Source organism: Vombatus ursinus, unplaced genomic scaffold (genome assembly GCF_900497805.2).
Source record: "Vombatus ursinus unplaced genomic scaffold, bare-nosed wombat genome assembly UNPS02014807.1, whole genome shotgun sequence".
Lineage (NCBI taxonomy): Eukaryota > Metazoa > Chordata > Mammalia > Diprotodontia > Vombatidae > Vombatus > Vombatus ursinus.
Genome location: NW_020954585.1, coordinates 7,639,199 through 7,658,927, shown reverse-complemented (window position 1 = coordinate 7,658,927; position 19,729 = coordinate 7,639,199). Strand labels below are relative to the sequence as shown.

Genomic DNA, 19,729 nt, shown 5'->3' with positions numbered 1-19,729 from the left:
TATGTATATAGATGTATATATATAATCTGCATGTTGTCTCCCCCATTAGATTGTAAGCTCCTTGAGGTTAGGGTATCTTTTGTCTCTTTTTGTATCCCTTAACACAGTGCTTGGCACATAGTGTTTAATAAATGTTGATTGACTGATTGATTTCTTTGTACCCCCAGTACCTAGGACAGTTCCTGGCATGTTGTTGGTGCTTTATAAATATTCACTTAACCAGCTGATGAAGACAGTACCATGGTATAGGATCCATCTCTGTAAGGGATTATAGGGTCTCGAACTGTATGAGTCATACACCCTCCTCACTCTAACAGCAAATGAGAAACTTGCTCTTAATTCAGAAGTTATGTTCAGTGAAACTCAAAGAGAAGTAGATCCAGGTTACTGCTGCTATCCTGGTCCCTGACCAATAACTGAACTATAACTCTGGAGTCTCACATTAAATATGGTTTGTAGCCCCTTATCAGCAAGGAAGCTGATGGGAACTGGAAAAAGGGACTGTTTCCAGTTTTCCCAACTGGAAAAAGGGACTGAAGGATCATGGGCAGTGGAAGTCCAGGAACTTCCAGAGTGTGGATCAGGTTCTCACTAGGCCCCCTACCAGCCAATTGCAAGGGAAGGGCACTGCTACCCCAAATTGTACATAATCATGATCAGTTAGAGCTTGTCTGGTTCCCTGACCCACTTAAGGAATGACCTACCTGTATGGGGAGCTGTCAAATTTATCCCCTCTGTACTTCATCCTCCTCCTCTACCTCACCACTGCCTGGCAAACTGACATCTCTCACCCTCAAGAGTTCCTGCTGTCTCTAAACCTTGTTTATTTGCTGTCTATACATAACATAAATACTGAGTTTTGTCTCCAGATATGAGTGAACTACACTTATACTTAACTACGAACCTATAATGGAATGTTCTCTTTCTCTTCTCCTCCTTTCCTGTCTTCTTTCTCCTCTCTTTTTCTCTCTTCTCCTCAAATCTTCCCTCCCTCACCCCCATATGCAATCTCAGCTGCCAAGTCCTATTAATTCTATCTTTATAGCACCTCTCAAATACTTCCCCTTCTCTTCACACAAACGACCACTACTCTAGCTCAGGCCCTCTTTACCTTTTGCCTAAATTAGCCTCCTAATTTGTCTTTTTGCTTCTAGTCTCATTTCTTTCTAATCCATCTTCCACAAAACTGCCAAAATAACCTTCTTAAAATACAGGTGTGACCATGTCACTCCACTACTCAAGGAATTTTCAGTGATTATTTGGTGTCTCTGGTATAAAATACAAATTCCTCAGCCTGGCATTTAAGGCCCTTTGTAATCTGGCTCCAGTTTACTATTCCACAGTCTCATCACTCCCTTTAATGCACTTTGTTCCAGTCAAAATGGCCTTGAACTTAGATTTCATCTCCTGCTTCCATGCACAAAATGCCCCCTATGACTGGAATGCATTCCCTCTTCATCTCTGCCTCTCAGAATCCTTTTCTTCTTTTAAGACTCAGCTCAGGTACCATGTCTTCTGGAAGGCTTCCCTGATCCCCTTAGATGTTAGTGCTTTCTAGTGTTGCATCTTTTCAGTAGAATGAAATCTCCCAGAGGGAAGGGACAGCTTTGTTTTTGTCTTTCTACTCACAGTGCCTTGCTTATAGTTTTTATATATTTTTTAATTGAATTAAGTGGCATATTAGACTTGGAGGTAAGGTATAGCCTAATCTCTGATCCTCAGTTTCTTCATCTGTTAAATAGGGCTAATATTACTTGTACTAGCTACCTCATAATATTGCTATAAAGAAAGCACATTGTAAACTATAAAATGCTATAGAAAAGTAAACTATTAGGAAAGGAGAATTTCTTCTATTTCCTTAACTTGACATGGAATAGCACCTAAAGCAGCCTGGTCAGATTGGGAAGTGAGGCAAAAGCTAAAATAACTTTATAAACTGTAAAGCATTATTTATATAATTATATAACATAATAGTTCTATATGTAATATATATTATATAATTATATGATATAATATAATGTGAATCATTAAGGATTTAAAGGATCAATTTATCTATCCCCCTGATTCTGTACAGGACAGCTTCCCAGCATAGCCTAGACAGATAGGGAAGGTGGGCAAAAACCTTCAAACAGTTCATACAGAAGGGGTGCCCCAAATAGTATGTTTGAAAATAAGAACAAAGTATGGGAAAGGAAGTAGAAGATTCAATCACATCCCAAGGAGGTTTCATCTCATATCCCAAGCTGCAGCTGCCTCTTTACCACAGACTCCCCAAGAACACTCCTAGCATGTGAGTAGTAGATATAGTTACAGGTGAAGATAATGATGGAAGAAGGCAGCCCTGGTTACTGACCTCCCCTGTGGTTCTTTTCTCCCTGCTTCAGCACATTGACCACTATTCACGGACCAAAGCCATCGCAGACCAGCTGATCCTCACATCCAATGGAACCCCACTCCCTGGTATGATGTGGACAAGGCACATTTGTGCCTATGTGGAGACAGAAAGAGGAAATCACCAGAAGACACAGGGAGTGAACTTTGCTGCCCCAGAAATGTTCTCAGTTTGTTTTAAACTGATCACAGAGTTTCAGAGTTTGGGGGCAGCGAGGTGGCGCAAGGGGCAACTAAGTGGCGCAGTGGATAGAGCACTGGCCCCAGAGTCAGGAGGACCTGAGTTCAAATCCAGCCTCAGACACTCGACACTTACTAGTTGTGTGACCTTGGGCAAGTCACTTAACCCCATTGCCTACAAAAAAAAAAAAAGGAATTTCAGTGTTGGAAGGCAGCCCTGAGTTCATCTGGTCCTACCACAACACCGACACCAGTGCATGACCATCCAGGTTTTGCTTAATGACTCCTGCTAACTCAGGAGGAGGCCCATTCCACTTCTGAACATGTTTGTTAAAAAGTTTTTCCTTATTTCAAGCCTAAACTTGCCTCATTGTAGTTTCTACCCCCTGATTTGCGTTCTGCCCTCTAGGACCAAACAAAACAAGCTTATCCCCCATCCACATGACAGCTGCCATCCCTTCTGAGCTTTCTCTTCTCTAGACTTCACACTCCCATACTTTTCAAATGATCCTCATGCAGACAGGGCTCAAAGACCTTCACCATCCACTTTGCCCTCTGGATACTCTGCAGTATATAAACATCCTTCCTAAATGGGAGTGCTCAGAACTACATTATAGTGTTGAGACTCATTTTTGGCTCTAAATTATAAATCCTGGATTTCACCCGCATCCTCCAAAAGAATATCAGCCAAAATATTGGATGTGACGCTATTGCCATTGGGGTGCGCGCGCGCGCGCGCGCGTGTGTGTGTGTGTGTGTGTGTGTGCAATGTAGCAGGCAGTTGACTGCATCTTCCCCTCCCCCAAACCACAATTCCAGTGAAAGAGGAGTAAAAATTTCAGAGGTGATAAAAGATTGAGGCAATTCCAACTTCACTTCCCAATGAAACAATGTAGGAGTGCTGGCTTTTTTCCTGACCCCAGGGTATCCCTCCACTCTCAGTTACTGATTTCATTTTTTAAATCTAGTTTTGCTCTTGCAGGGTTACTCTCCTGCCCAAGCAAATGTGGCTTCTGGCTCATATCTCCCTCTTCAGCCCAGCAGCTTCTGCAGCAGACACCTGATCCTCCTGCTTAGAATTATTTATCAGAGCATCCCCTGAGTTTTCCATATTAAGGAGAGTCATGTATACCCTACTAAGCTGTCTGCTTACCTGGGCAGCATGCTCCCCAACAATGAATATAAACTGCAACCTAATCCCTGTGCCCAGGTGACCTAGAGTTTAAAATTAGACCTGAGCCATTTACAGAAAGAATACTCCTTACCTAATCACTAACCAGGGATGCAGCCCCTAGGGGTCACCCAGGATAGTTTCTACCCCTGGCCTTTCCCAGAAGGAGTAGCATCTATTGGCCCTACCTGACCCATTTGACACCTGGGGCTTCAGGAAATCTTCCTTGATGCCTTGTGACTACCTGTCCTCCAAGGACAGGAACTTTTAGGAGGTCACTTGGGTCACTTTCTAGGTGGTCATCTCCAAGAAAGCTAGGTTCTAAGGGGGTTAAAATTGTCCAACCTACAATAAAAGAGACTGAGGCAGAGCTCTGAGCCAGTGGTTCTTTATTAAAGGGTACATGGTCCCCTGTAATGAAGTGGACCTCAGATCTTCCTAATGATCTGAGATGCCCCCTTCTTCCAGGGCCTTATTTTTATAAGGTTTGATATCAGATTTGATACCTGAACATTCTAAAGAGGCTATACAAAGTACAGAATCCCGTTGGTTGATAGATCTTGCTTTGCGGGTCAAAAAATGATGCATCAGCTGGAAATAGTTTGTCAACCAGAGGACCTCTTGTTGGGTGAAGCACCTGCTCATGGACAAGAAAGAATGGTCCAGAGGTACAAAAATAAGTTGGGGGACTTTCCATGTAATTGGGTCACCTCCGCCACAATGGGCTGGGTCACCATAACAAGGAAAAACAAGGGTGCAGGGCCTCTAGTTAGCTTCCTATGATGAAGCAAGCAAACTTACAATCTGCAGCTCACAACTCTGGGGCCTAAAACATAGAATTTATAATCATTACTCCTATGGAATCATAGCAAACTGATTAATATTGATTGGAATAGAGTAGGGGTCCAAACGAATTATTTCTCACAGTTCTATCCCTGGCCTGATCATTAACTCACCGTGTGACCTTGTCTTCAAAATAGGAAGGGGAGTGGTGAGGACTAGGATTGGACTACATGACCTCTAGGGTCCCTTCCAGCTTCAAAATTCAATTCTTCTATGATTCACATAGGTGGATTCAGCCAGTGTGTGGTGGGGGGGAGGATATTAGGTGTAGAACCACAGTGATTTTCATTATGTTTTCTAGTACTTTCCCTTCTATGGTTATTCTATAAGTAAAACAATATTTAAGAAGAATCTAGTCCCTTCTGAGGGAAGACAACACTGCTAACTCATCACCAGACTCACCAAAGACGTACAAAGAGTTATGTCTTTCGTTGTGAGGATTAATTTGCACTCTCTTGTGACAAATAGCATCCATCTGCAAGAAAGCTGGTTGGGGGTGGGGGTGGGTACTACCTGTGGCTATGAGCTATAATGAAGCTACACAAAAGTGAAGCCCATGACTTTGGACCTCCTCTGTAAACATTTTCCACTCCAAGAACAATGGCGACTGGTATGACTACCTTCCCAGTCCCCACAGGATCAAACAGAGGAGCAGGGTAGAACCATCCATACTCCCTGACACGCTATTCTGTGCAGACCAAAAAAGTGCCCTTTTATGTGTCCATTTCCACGGAGGGCTAAGCACAGTTACCCTGGATATAATGAGCTTGGTCAATGAGCAAATCTTTAAATGGGATGTTTTGATTAGTCCTTTCCCAAGATGGAATGTGGTCTTGAATAGTCATTCTCTCATTCTGTGGGCCACCTGAATGCCCTCTTCTCTGTATTGTAGGAGGAGGTACCCTTCGAACGTGTGTCCTTCGTCCCCCAGGCATCTATGGACCAGAAGAACAGAGGCACCTTCCCCGAGTGGCGGTAGGTACTCCTGTCCTAGTAGCTACAATGGAGTCAGAAGGCAAACTCAGTATCAAGAGTCTTGTTCAAATCAATAAAATCCACAAACATTAAGCACCTATTATGTACACAGCATTGGAGACTCAAAGAAAGGCCAAAAAAAAAAAAAATACCAGTCCCTGCCTTTCAGGAGCTCACATTATAACAGGGGAGATGATATGTAAATCGTATGCAAGATACATGCAAGAATAAATGAAGATAATCTGAAAGAGAGAAGAATTAGTCAATAAGCAATTATTAAGTGCCTACTGGGTGCCAGGCACTGAGGATACAAAGAAAGGCAAAAGACAGTTCTTGATATCAGGAAATGCAGAAATCCTGCAGATAACAGGATTTGAACTGAATCTTGAAGGAAGCCAGAGAATCTAAAAGGAGGTAAAAGGGTCAGACCATTGTAGTCATGGCAGACAGCCAGTTCAAAGGCACAGAGATGGTAAACTGAGTGTTATATTACAAGAACTATAACTAGGTTAGCATATGGCTAGATCACAGATTGCATGGAGTACAAAAAAATGACAAAAAGGCTAGAAAGTTAGGAAGGGGTCAGGTTACAAATGGCTTTAAATACCAAAGGACTTTTGGCATATTTGATCCTACAGATAATAGGGAGCTTTGTTCTTGTTGTTCAGTCGTTGTCCAACTCTTTGTGACCCCATTTGGGGTTTCTTGGCAAAGATACTAGAATGGTTTGCCATTTCCTTCTGCAGCTCATTTTACAGATGAAGAACTGAGGCAAACACGATTAAGTGACTTACCCAGGGTCACACAGCTAGTAAGTGTCTGAGGCAGGATTTGAACTCAGTAAGATGACTCTTCCTGACTCCAGGCTCAGCACTCTGTGCATTATGGTGCCACCTACCGGCACTAATAGGTAGCTACTAGAGTTCAAATTTAATGGGAGAAAGGAGTACATGGGTAACTATGATAGAAAGAAAATTAGACAAGCACAAAGTGCTATGAGAAATTGGAGGAGGGATGGATCATTATCAGCTGGGGGAGTGGGAGAGTCAGGGAAGGTTTTGTGGAGGAGGTGGTATCTGTTACTGGGATACAAAGAAAGGCAAAAGGAAAGAGGAGATATTTTGGAACAGTCACTGATGAAGACTAGGGGAGAATAGAAAGATTAAAGGCTAAATTAAAGGACTGAAGAATAAAAGAATTAAGAATAAGAGGCCCAATCAATTGGGAAATGGCTGAACAAATTGTGGTATATGAATGTAATGGAATACTATTGTGCTGTAAGAAATGATGAGCAGGCAGACTTCAGAAAAACCTGGAAAGATTTGTATGGATTGATGCTGAGTGAAGTGAGCAGAACCAGGAGAACGTTGTACACAGTAATAGCCATGTTGTGCGATGACTAATATTGATAAACGTAACCCTTCTCGCAATACAAGGATCTAAGACATCTCCAGAGGCCTTATGACGGAAAATGCTATCCACATCCAAAGAAAGAACTATGGAGTTTGAATGCAGATCAAAGCATACTATTTGCTATTTTTTTCTTCTGTTGTGTTTTGTTTCTTCTTTCTGGTGGTTCCTCGTATTGGTTCTAATTCTTACTTACAACATCACTAATGTGAAAATATGTTTAACAGGAATGTATATGTATAGCCTATATCAGATTATGCGCCATCTTGAGGAACGTGGTAGGGAGGGAAGGGGAGAAAAATTTTAAACTCAAAAGCATATCGAAGTGATTGTTGATAAATCCAAATAAATTAAAAAAAAATAAATAAGAAGAAAAAAAAAAGAGTAAGAGGTCCAGCTTTGAATAGATAACATAAATTTTTAGTAAATAGAATCAGATCAGATGGGTGACTTCCTCTAACTATATTTAGCAGCATGGGAGTAAACAGAGATTGAAGACAGTGGAAGCAACACCAAGCACTTACGAAGTACCCTACCATGTGCCAGGCACTGTGCTAAGGTCAGTGGAGAAAAAAATCAAAATAAAAAAAAAAAGGCAAAAACCACCCCTGCCCTCAAAAAGCTCACAATCTAATGGAGGGGACAACATGCAAACAACTATATACAAACAAGATATTCATAGGATAAATTGGAGATAATCCCAGAGGGAAGGGATTAACAATAGGAAGGACTGAGAAGGGCTTCTTGAAGAAGACGGGAATTTTAGCTGAATCTTGAAGGAAGCCAGAAGGTAGAAGAGATGAGAGAGGGAGTTCCAGGTATGAGGGACAGCCAGTAAAAATGTCTTGTTGGGGGAAGGCAGGGAGGAATCCTTCAGTAAGACCTGTTAAGGGGTCTTCTGACCTTGTCTTTTTGAGGTGCCAAAAACACTGGACCCAGAGTATGCAGGAGGCCCTGAACATGTCAAGGATGAAGCGCCCTACCCTGCCAGTGACATACTTTGTTGTATGCATCCCAAACTGGACCCCCTGCATGTCCCTGAGAGCCGAGACAGGTGCCAGTCAGTCAGCACTAGATTGAGAAATTGCTTGTGCATCTGGGACCCTTGTAGATAAGCAGACCATCCTATCTCCACAGTCCAGCAGTTCCCAAGGGAAAAGAATGCTTCTTTTGCCATCTTAATTATTCATGATTTCTCCTCCCCTGCCACTCCTATTTAGGAAGAGGCTTCTATGTCTTCCTCATTCCTTTGTTGTAATCTCATAAATATGCAAACTTCTGTTCGGATTGTGAACTCTGTGCTTGCTTAGGGTTCTAACTGCAAGGTCATTTCTCATGTAATAAATCTAGTTGCAATGCAGTGTCTCATGGACTTGTGATGTTGTGGTTAACAGACCTGAGGGTCCCCTGACTCTCTTATTCTAAGTTGCCCAAACATTCCAGAGGTCAAATTTGTGCTTTCCCTCTCTCACTTTCAGGGTAGCATCAGGAAGAGACTGTTCACCTTCAAATTTGGCGATCCCAGGACACGTATGAACTGGGTCCACGTGCAGAACCTGGTCCAGGCGCATCTTCTGGCTGCGGAGGCACTCACTGCAAACAAAAGCTACATCGCGGTAAGTTCTGGACCCCTTCCTCTGTCAAGTCGCTGACTGGCTGTCTACCTGAGGAAGGAGAAACCCCTATCAGCTGAGGGGAGGGAAGGTCTTGTCAGGCCAAGATTCCTGAAGGAAATGGCACTCCTTCCTTACCTTTGCTTCATAGAGTTCCTTCCTTTAAGATGTAGCTCAGACACCATTTCTGCAGGAAATCTTTCCTGTTCTACCAAGTATTAGTGTCTTCTCTCTCATAGTACCTTGTATTTGACTACTTTGTGTGTGTGTGTGTGTGTGTATACACACATATATACATATGTATGCATTTATTTAAATTTACATTTATGTTGTAAATATTTTTGTATATGACCTATCTGTAAAATAGGGTAGCTAGGTGGCATAGTGGATAGAGTCCCGAGCCAAGAGTTGGAAGACTCATCTTCCCGAGTACAAATCTGACCTCAGATATTTGCTAGCTGTGCGACCGTGGGCAAGTCACTTAACCCTATTTCCTCATCTGTAAAATGAGCTGGAGAAGGAAATGGCAAACCATTTCCAGTACCTTTGCCAAGAAAACTACTCCAGTACCTTTGCCAAGAAAAACCCAAATGGGGTCACAAAGAATCAGAAACGACTGAACAACAACAAATCTGTAAAAGAAGGATAATAATAGCACTTCGCTAGGTTGTTGTGAGAATGAAATAATATTTGTAAAGTACATATTAGACATTTAATAAATGTTTATTCCCTTTCCTTCCCCTTCCTATCAGAATTTAAGCTCCTTAAGTAGAAAGCTTGTTCAAAAAATAGTTAATAAATTTGTTTGATTGAAAGGGAAGGTTTGTCCAAAGAACCAGTGGGATATTATGGCTGCTTAAGGCATTTAATAGAAATACAACATGTTTCCTCAATAACTTCAGAATATTATTCAAGTGACTCATTAGGCAAAACATTGAAAGCCCATAAAATGACATAAATAACATCACAAATATTTTTATTATAAAAAAAGATATAGAATAATTTTATTATTTCTACTTGTATCCCTAGTTCCTAGCACATTGCCTAGCACATAGTAAGTGCTTAATAAATACTTCTTAATTCATTGATTGGCTTCGGTTGTACATTGAAGGAATGGAGAGAAGGATTAGGAGGTCACAGGTGATCTTTGAGCAGCTTCACTAGGTAAAGGTCATTTACACAAAGACAAAATATCAGAGCTGGCAGGAGCCTTAGAAATCACCTAGTCTAACTGTCCCCCACCCCCAAATGAATAAGAAAGCATTTATTAAGTACTTACTGTGTGCCAAGCAATGTGCTAAATGCACACAAATACAAAAGCAAAGAAATTCCCTGTCCTCAAGGATCTTATATTCTAATAGAAAGAGCTAATACATAGAATACAGTGGTAGCTAGGGCTGGGAAGTCAGAGGAATTTTGAGTGGAACCATAAGGCAGCTAATAGACATTTCCTAAAACAATGGGAAGGTTGATGTAACCACTTGTTTCCACATCAAGAGTGGAAGGGGCTGAGGAGTGTTGCAGAAAAAAGGCAGGGGTGAAGCATGGGTAGGTGAGACAGGAATGGGGGTGTCTGGAGCCAGCTAAATATGATGAGCTCTCATCTTATCAGTGGGGCAGGGCACCTAAGTGGCACACTGAATACAGTACTGGGCCTTGAGGCAGGAAGACTCCTCTTTCTGAGTTCAAATGTGGCCTCAAACATTTACTAGCTATGTGACCCTGGCAAGTCATTTAACTCTGTCTGCCTCAGTTCTTCATCTATAAAATAAGGTGGAGAAAGAAATGGCAAACCATTCTAGTATCTATGCCAGGAAAACCCCAAATGGGGTCACAGAGTCAGACATAACTGAAAAGTGATTCAACACCCATCACTATACCCATTTTACAGATAAAGAAACTAAGACCCAACAAAGTAAAATCGCTTACCCAAGATCATAAAGCCGGTTAATGGTGAACCAGGACTAGAATCCAGGTCTCCCAATTTTTAGTGCAATTACACTAATTTAAACTATAGCAATATACCAACAGAATTGGGCCACAGAGAGGGTATAGTGAGCTCAGACTTACTCATAGGTTATATAACCTTGAGTGCTGAATTTTACTGAATATAAAAGCTATGACCCTGAGCCTTTAATATCTTCTCCACCCAAAGCAGGGAGAAAAATAAAAAGTATCACACACTAAAAAATTGTTCCATATCACTCAGAAAAGCAGAGCAATTCAACCTATTCAAGCAGCCAATCAATCAATGAACATTTATTAAGTACCTACTATGTTCCAGGCACTGGGCTAAGCACTGGAGATACAAACAATGAAAAATTCTTCTCTCAAGGAGTTTACATTCTAAAAGAGGAGACAAGTGTAGATAGAAAGATAGATGATATAGATAAAGTTGTAGGTATGGATATGTGTATATATACATATACATAAATGTAGATGTAGAGACAGATATAAATAGGGATATAGATCTAGGTATAGGTATAGATATGGATAGGGATATGAATATACATTTAGAATAGATACAAATCTAGATATAATTAAATATTATATATAACATATGTCTATGCATGTAACACTCCTTCTGAGCAACTTTCCCAATTTACATTCATACTCTTTGCTTGACTTCCTAATTAGCGTTTGCTAATTCTCAGTCACCGTGCCTGTTGTACCCCTCCTAGGCTACTTCTCACAGGGCAGCTACCACCTTGAGTTTTAAGGAGTACCCTATAGATACTGACTCCTAAAATGATAGCTCATGAACCCCATCAAGTCATTCCATTTGAGACAACTCTTCACAAAGGCATTTACTTGGAAGGCATAGTAAAAACAGTAGCTAAAAGACATTACTCCCATAAACCTGGAGCATACTTCCCACAAATATACACAGCATATATGAAAAGAGTGGGCACAAACTTGAGTACAACAGATAAGAGGGAACACATGGCCTAAGCACCTCAGCATTCTGGTTCCACAGGCCCTGATGACCTTTCTCTCCACAAGGATGCCTCACATAGTTCTGCCCTTGGCACAGAATCTCTGCTGGGCTGGTTGCTCAGCTGGGGTCCCAGGGTCTGCTTCCCTCCAAAACATGACATTCAATTGTTGGGCCTTGGGTCTACAACCAGCTTCCTTCTCTGCTGCCAGAGGTCAAACTCCTAGAAACTACTTCCTCCCTCAAGTAACCGCCTCTCTGAATCTGTGTTTGTCTGGAGGATGAATCTTTGCTCCCTAAGTAGCTCCAAAGTGATGTGGCTGGGCTGGGCGAGGAAGGGAAGAAATATCCTCCTTCCTCCAAAGAGTAATTTCCTTTTCAGGGATCAGGTTCCCCCTCTATTTCTTTGTCTTGATAAGTACCGCCTGCAGAGCTCAAAACTCAGGCTTTTAATGACCCTCAGAGGCTTGGCCATTTTCTCCTAAGAGTGTTACATACTTTGTACAGGGATCACTAGGAGAGCACCTTGATAACACATTAATAACTCATTATATCAATTATTTATTCTTTGCTTTCTGGGATTACTTCAACTATGAGGGAAGGAAAAATAAAATCCTTCCCTTTTGTCCCCTTATATACAATCAATCCATCAATTAACATTTATTAGGCACCTACTATATGCCAGGAACCCTACTAAGCACTGGTGATGCAAAAAGAGGCAAAAGACAGTCCCTGCCCTAAAGGAGCTTACAATCTAATGGGAGAGACAACATGCAAACAAATACATACAAAGTAAGCTATATTCAGAATAAAAAGGAAATAATTAATGGAGGGAAGGCACTAGAATTAAGAGGGGTTAAGAAAGGTTTCCTGTAGGGAGCCTTATATAGAAGAATAAGAATAAAGAAAATAAATACAAAGTATACACAGGGTACACAAGGGAAGAGGTGAGGGCACTTGCTGTTAGGGCAGGGATCTGAAATCAGGAAATACAGAAGATGGTGCTTCAGCTTCAAATTCTATAAGGGAGAGGTATGGAGGGAGTGCATTCCCTAATGTCCAGTACAAGAGCATAGGAATGCCAGATGGAACTCCATGTTCGAGAGAGAGATGACCAGTTTGGTTGGATTGCATAGTGTGGGGGGGATTGGGGGGCACAATAAGCACTGAGGCTGAAAAGAGATTGGGATCAAATTAGGAAGGGCCTTAAAATCTAACCAGAGGAGTTTCCATTTTATCCTAGAGAGGATAGGGTTAGATAGAGTGCTACACCTGAATCAGGAAGACCTGAGTTCAAATCCGACCTAAGACACTTACTAGTTGTGTGACTCTGGACAAGTCACTTAACCTCTGTTTGCCTTAATCCACTAGAGAAGGAAATGGCAAAGCACTCTAATATTGTTGCCAACAAAACCTGATGGACGATATTGGCATGCTATGGTCCACAGGGTCACAAAGGGTTGGACGTAACTGAACAAGAAGAAGAGGGAAAAGGGAGTCACTGGAGTTTACTGAGTAAAGGAGTAACATGGCCACATACTCTCTTAAAAACAACCACTTTGGCAGTTTGTGGGGGATGGGCTGGAGTAAGGAAACCAACAGGGAAGCCACTGCCATAAACCAGGAGAGAAATGATGTCGGCTTGAACTAAGGTGGTAACTTTCCCACAAAGTTCACAAAAGCATCTTTCATCACCCTGGCTTGAAGTAGTAGTATTCATTTTCAATACATGCTGCTAGAACAAGCCTAGTTGGGTGTCTGAACCACCTGACATGAACTGAAAATGGGGCCGCCGTCATATTGTGTCCCTGACTGGTCTCTCTTCTACTTCTGTCTCAGAGTGGCCAAGCATATTACATCAATGATGGAGAGAGCGTCAACCTCTTTGAATGGATGTCCCCTCTGGTAGGTACCATATATGCCCACAGATACCCCAGAGTATGGAAATGATATATTCCTCCCAACCCCCATCCCTAGGGCTTATATTGGACATCAGGGCAACCTGTGTCACTAGGTGGTTCTGGGGTTGCCCCTAAAGAGCCAAAGAAAAATGCTTAATCATAACCCACAAGAATCTTTTTTCCTTCCTGCATCCATATAGGATTTCCCCAACAAGAGTTGGCCCAGAAGTTGAATATGATCTTCTTTTTTACTGTAAAATTAAGAGCCTGGAGATGGCTTTCTTGATTTATTCAGACACACACCTCTTCTCTTCCCAATCCTGAGCTCCAATTTATCTGCTATTTTTCTAAACGGTCCTATACCACTGTAAACCAAAAACAGAAACCATGTGGAAAACAGATGTTCACACCCAACTTTAAAAATGGTATTTTTCTCCCAACTATGTTACCACACCTCCACAAAAGTTCCCTAAAGTATTAAAGCATTTCACAATGATGACATTTTCAAAAAGGAAAGACTTCACATCATGGGCAGTATCGTGATCTATGGGAGGCAGTGCTGTACAATGGAAACAGCATTGGCTGTAGAGGAAGGACCTGGGTTCAAATCCCACATCTGATATTACCTCAACAGTACAATGAGAGGATTGGACCAGCAGGCTATAAGGTCCTTTCCAGTTCTAGATCCATGATCCTAAGACATATTAACATCTCACACTCATCATGATACTATCTCATCACTTAAATGTCCCATTTTTACCAGAGAAACTAACTCTGGAAGATTCTAATTATTTTAAAGAAATGAATTTCTATCCGCCCTTTCTAGACCAGGGCAGTTAGGTGGTGAAGTGGATAGAATGTTGCTCCTAACGTCAGGAGGACTCGAGTTCAAATATGGCCTCAGACACTTACTAGTTGTGTGACCCTGAGCAAGTCATTTAACTCTGCCTCAGTTTCCTCATCTGGAAAATGAGCTGGAGAAGGAAATGCAAACCACTCCAGTGTCTTTGCCAAGAAAACCCCAAAAATGAAATCACAAAGAGTCAGACACTACTGAAAAACAAGTGATCAAGAATAATAATGCCTAGAGCATGTGCTCAATCCCTTAGTATCAAGACTATTGGGATGGCCACAGGGCTTTAGACTAGGAGCAGGAGTCCAGGGTCTGAGGCATGTCCTGCATTTTTTAAATTAAATTTTCTTTTCTGTTTTCAATTTATCTGCCTTCTCTCCTTCCCACCTTTCCCTCCATGTATGTTTCAATCTTCGCTCCAAGTTTATCACTTCTCTGCCAGAAGGTGGATAACATGTTTACATCATCATGAGTCCTCTAGAATCATGGTTAGCTGATCACAGTTCTCAAGTCTTTCAAAGTTGTTTGTCTTTACAGTATTGCTATTATTACATAAATCGTTCTCCTGATTCTACTCACTTCACTCTGCACCAGTTCATACAAGTGTTCAGTTGTCTCTGAGTCTGTCCCCTTCCTTATTTCTTATAGCACAATAATATTTCATCACATTCATATACCCTAACTTGTTCAGCTTAACAGTTCCCAAATAGACACCCCCTCAGTTACCAATTCTTTGCCACCACAAAAATTGCTGCTACAAATATTTTTGTATCTATATGTCCTTTTCCTCTCTTTGAACTTTTTGCAGTACAGACTTAATAGCGGTGTCACTGGTTCAAAGGATATGCATAACTTAGTAACTTTTTGGGCAAAGTCCCAAATTGCTTTCCACAATGGTTGGACCAGTTCACAGCTCAACCAAAAATGCAGGAAATGTCCTTTACATAGCATGGGGAAGGAAGGAGGGGATCTGGGCTTTGAGTGCCACCACCCCTCCACTTCCTCCTGATCCTCGGCCTTGCAGGGCCCTGAGTTCCCTCTGCCCTTTTCCCATTTCCCTACAGTTTGATAAGATGGGATACAGCCGGCCATGGATACAGATTCCTACTTCCTTGGCTTACCTGGCAGGTAAACAACAAAGATGGTCTGTGTGGGGATGAAGAGAAAAAAGGAAGAGGGAGAGGTGGGTTACCATGGCAGGGATGAAGGGAACCCATCTACAAGAGTATATAACCTTAGAATGACTTTTTTTTTAATAATCCTCATGCCTAAGGCTGTGAATGGGGCTTTATCATTCTCTTAGATTTCCAACTACAGTTCTTTTTTTAAAATTAGTTCTTACTGATCTCTCTTGCTTTAATATCACTTTCATTTCCAAATGTATCATTCCCCGGCCTTACCCGATAGGCCAAATCCAAGCTGCCCAAGGAACAAAACTAACCATCACATGAAATTGGATGCTATATGCAGTGTTCCCCACCTGTAGTCCCCTCCCACCTCTGCAAAGAAGGGTACATTTTCTCATTTCTTCTTCAGGACCAAATTTCCAACCAGAGGTCTGCTTTTTTTTTGCCTTAACGGTGGGGAGGAGGTTTTTTTTTGTTTGTTTCTTTTGTTTTTTAAATATGGGACACTCCACAAATTTGTGTGCTGTCTTTGATCAGGAGCCAAGCTAATTTTCTGTTTCATTCTAATTTTGTCCATGTGCTGCCAGTATAAGCACCCAACCACAGTTCTGAACAGAAGTTTCAACCTTCTTAACAGATGATTGTGGAGGCAACTGGCAACTTCTGAAGCTTCTTCATGTCTCAGATTTACACACCTCTCCACCAGCACGCTGTCTCCTTATCCCTCTCCCCATCACTCCCCAGAACTATTACAAGTCAGAAAACCAGGCAACTTTATTAAGCAGAAACAAAAAAAATGTAAAGAGATCAGGGTTAGATGGGATTACGGTCACCCTTCTAGATGTATTTAGAGTGTGCATCACCTAATAAAATAGCTACGTTCCTGAACAGTTGAATGTAAATCAGTTCATATTTTAGGTACACTAACCCTAATTGTGCTCTATCTAAAGGGACCCTCTGACATATTTTTTTATACAAAGGAAGGAATGTTTTACAAAGTAAATCATCACCTCAATTAATGTTTTACAAATATTGGATTTATTTAAAGCATAGTATACCTAGCTGTGATATTTAATCACCTCCTGCCCCTAATGTCTTTCTCATAGCTACAGGAATGGAATATTTCCACCTGGCCCTGAAACCCATTTGTGATTTCCCACCTCTGCTGACCCGAAGTGAGGTAACAAACCTGAACTTGTCTTGAAGGCCCTGATTGCTGATTTCCCTCCTTCCTTCCCTTCTTGACCCTCTTTTCCCCTCTCCTCTATTCCTCATCCCTTTGTATCCAAGGCCCTCATCCTGGGTGCATTGCCTGAGACAGTGTCAGCTCAGGGTCATGATTACACCAAGGAGAGTTAGGACAACATCTCTCCTAATTGTTCCTAGAGTGGGTTGCTTACTCTTATTCTTTAAATCTCATTTTATTTTTATTGATGTCTTTGGTTTTTACTTCTTGTTCATTTCTGAATATATTCCTTCCCACTCTTCTACCTAATGAGCCATGCATGGCAACAAAGATTTAAAAAAGAGAGAAGGCAATCCAGCAAAATGTCTGACAACAGGTGCAATATTTCACAAACTAGCTGGTCCTTTAGCACAGCCTCCCCCTCTGTCCTACCTTATCTCCCGCCAAGCCTGTCCACTCTTAGCTCATGTTGCTCCTTCCTCCTGACCTCCAATATAAATCCTAATCATCCATTACACTACACACATTACACTTCATTTTGGCCAAATGTCAATAATGTAATCCTTCAAGGCTCAGCTGAAGTCCCACCTTCTCCAGGAAGTCTTCCTAGACCATACCAGTCCATAGACACTGCTCCATTCTTTAAGCTTCAGCCTCACTTATTAAGTTGATAGCACCCCTCAATTTAGTGCCCTTATACTCTAGTACTGATTGCTTAATTATCTCCCATGAATCAGCCTTACCTTCCCAGCTTGAACATGACTGTCTTGATTTCAAGGACTGTGGTCTTAATGCTTCAGTTGATCAGTAGGCATTTACTAAGTATCTACTATGTGTCAGGCAATGATCTAGGTGCTGGGGTTATAAAAACAAAGAATGAAACCAACCCCTACTAACAAGGATCTTACATTCTGGGGAAGGGAGAAGATGATGACAAATACATATGTAAGTATATGCAGTAGAAGCAGAAAAATAAATACAAGAATACAGAGTAGTTAATACAAGGTAGTTAAGGAGAGAGAGAACTAGCAGTTGGGAGGGGAGAGGATCAGGAAAAGCTTCAAGCAGAAGATGGTACCTAAGTTGCACCTTTAAGAAAGGGAGAGATTCAAGAAGAAGGAGTGTATTCCAGGCATAGGAGATAGCTTGAAAAGGCAGAGACAGAGATGGCAAATAGAGTGCCATATCATGATGAGTTAGGAATGGAGAAAAGAACAATTAAGCTGGATTGCAGAGTAGGGGAATAATGTCCCAAAAGCTTGGAAAGATAGATTAAGGCCAGGTGGTAAAAATCTTTTAAAAGCTAACGAGGGGAGTTTATGTGTCTTTCTAGAGGCCACTGGAGTTAACTGAATAGGAGAGGAACGAGGTCAGAGCTCCACAGATCTCTACTTAAGGAAAATCATGTCAGCAGCAATGTGTCCTATGGTCAGATTTAGAGCTCGAAAGGATCCCAGACATCCACCTAGTTCAATATGTTTCCCTTGTGCATGATGCTGGGCAAACAGAAGGTGCCCAATAGATAAATTTTCAACAAATTTCTATTGAGTGCCCAGAGTATGCAGGTCACTGTCTGAGGTATTCCTCGATGGGTTGGGGAAGGCATCAGGGGAAAGCTGGAGAACAGGGAGGAATTTTTAAAATTCTTACTATTCAACATTCCCGTGCTGAATCTGATGTCAAAGGAATCGCAAAATTTTGGAATTAGAAAAGACGTTATTTGGCATCCAGTCCACTCCATACCTGGAAAGGAAAAAGAATCCCCACTGCATCATATCTAATAAGTATCCAACCAGATACGAACACCCATTAACTGCTAATTCCACCCAAGTTCAAATCCTGGCTCTTCCACTTAATACGTGAATGACCTTGAGCAAGTTTCTTTACTGAGGTCTGTGGACCTCAGTTTCCTCGTTTGAAAAATGATGAGGCTGGGTTAGATGGGCTAAGGTCTCTTCAAGGTCTAAATCAATGATTCTTTACACCCTCAGCCAAGATATGTGCTGTTCTGGGGTGTGGGTGCCCTCTGCTGACCAAACTATGACATAGCACCCATCCTCACTTCCATCCAAGCATTATATAATGCAGTATATTTACAGACCTCTCCTAAACGGTCTGTGAGTAACCTAGGTTCTGAAACATATTCTTGAGGCCAGGCCCTAGCAAGCTTGTGGGGGTGGAGGGATGGGGGTGGAGTGATGAAGGGGAGAGGAGAGAAAGGGAGAGAGAGGGAGGGGGAGAGGACAGAAAGGGAGAGAGAAGATGACATAGAGTATGTGTAGGGAAGCTAACTTAGATTGTGCAAGGGGAAATAGCCTCCACCATGACCATCACTGGGATACAAGGAGGATGAATGAATCCAGAGTCAGAAAAGTTGCCATTAGAAATCATTCTTTTATTTGCCACGAACACATCTAAGACATGACTGTGCCCATGGCTGTCCTTACATAGAAAGTATAGGAAAGACAGTGAAATTTTTCTTCTCTACTTGGTCCTTCCTTTTCAGATTTGGACCTCTGGAGCTCCAAGACTCTTTTGTTAATGCTGAAAGGGGTTGAGACTCTAGGGTCCCCATGGAATTTTCAGAGACCATGAGGCTGAATTAATGTGACATTCTTAAATAAGAGAGATGATACTGGACCACCAGTATAGTATAGTGGATACAGAGTTGTCCTCAAAGCCAGGAAGACCTGAATTCTAGTCCTGCCTCTGACACATACTAGTTATGTGATCTTGGACAAGTCACTTAAACTCTCACTGCTCTAGAGAATTTCCTAAGACTAAAAATTGCAGGAAAGATGCTGACCTGAATTGGTAAAAAGAGTTTCCTCATCTGGGAGTTCCCTATGATGAGACAGATAGGAGCAAACAGGATGCAACATGTGAGATATTGAGATAGAATGCAGGATATGACCAGCCAGAAAGTGCTCAAGAAGATTATGCATTGGGGATTACCTGCATGCATTCACCTTGGTCTACCTGACATTCTAGAAGAATTCTTCTCTTTATCTTTAAATATATCACTAGAAATTAAGAAAATAATCACCTTCTGGAATTTCACATAGATAGTGAATGTGGTAGTTCACAAACCTCCAAATTAACATATATATATATATATATATATATATATATATATATATATAT

The 19,729-nt window shown here is 41.5% G+C and overlaps 1 protein-coding gene across 1 annotated transcript in view; it reads left to right on the top strand.

Moving 5' to 3' along the window:
- LOC114051998 (putative short-chain dehydrogenase/reductase family 42E member 2) overlaps positions 1-19,729 on the top strand; it is a 42,368-nt gene that overhangs the window by 17,200 nt on the left and 5,439 nt on the right. The window contains exons 6-11 of the mRNA XM_027874406.1: positions 2,385-2,460; positions 5,478-5,560; positions 8,449-8,586; positions 13,358-13,423; positions 15,337-15,400; positions 16,506-16,579. Coding sequence (XP_027730207.1) covers positions 2,385-2,460; positions 5,478-5,560; positions 8,449-8,586; positions 13,358-13,423; positions 15,337-15,400; positions 16,506-16,579 — 501 coding nt within the window. The remainder of the gene's footprint in view (positions 1-2,384; positions 2,461-5,477; positions 5,561-8,448; positions 8,587-13,357; positions 13,424-15,336; positions 15,401-16,505; positions 16,580-19,729) is intronic.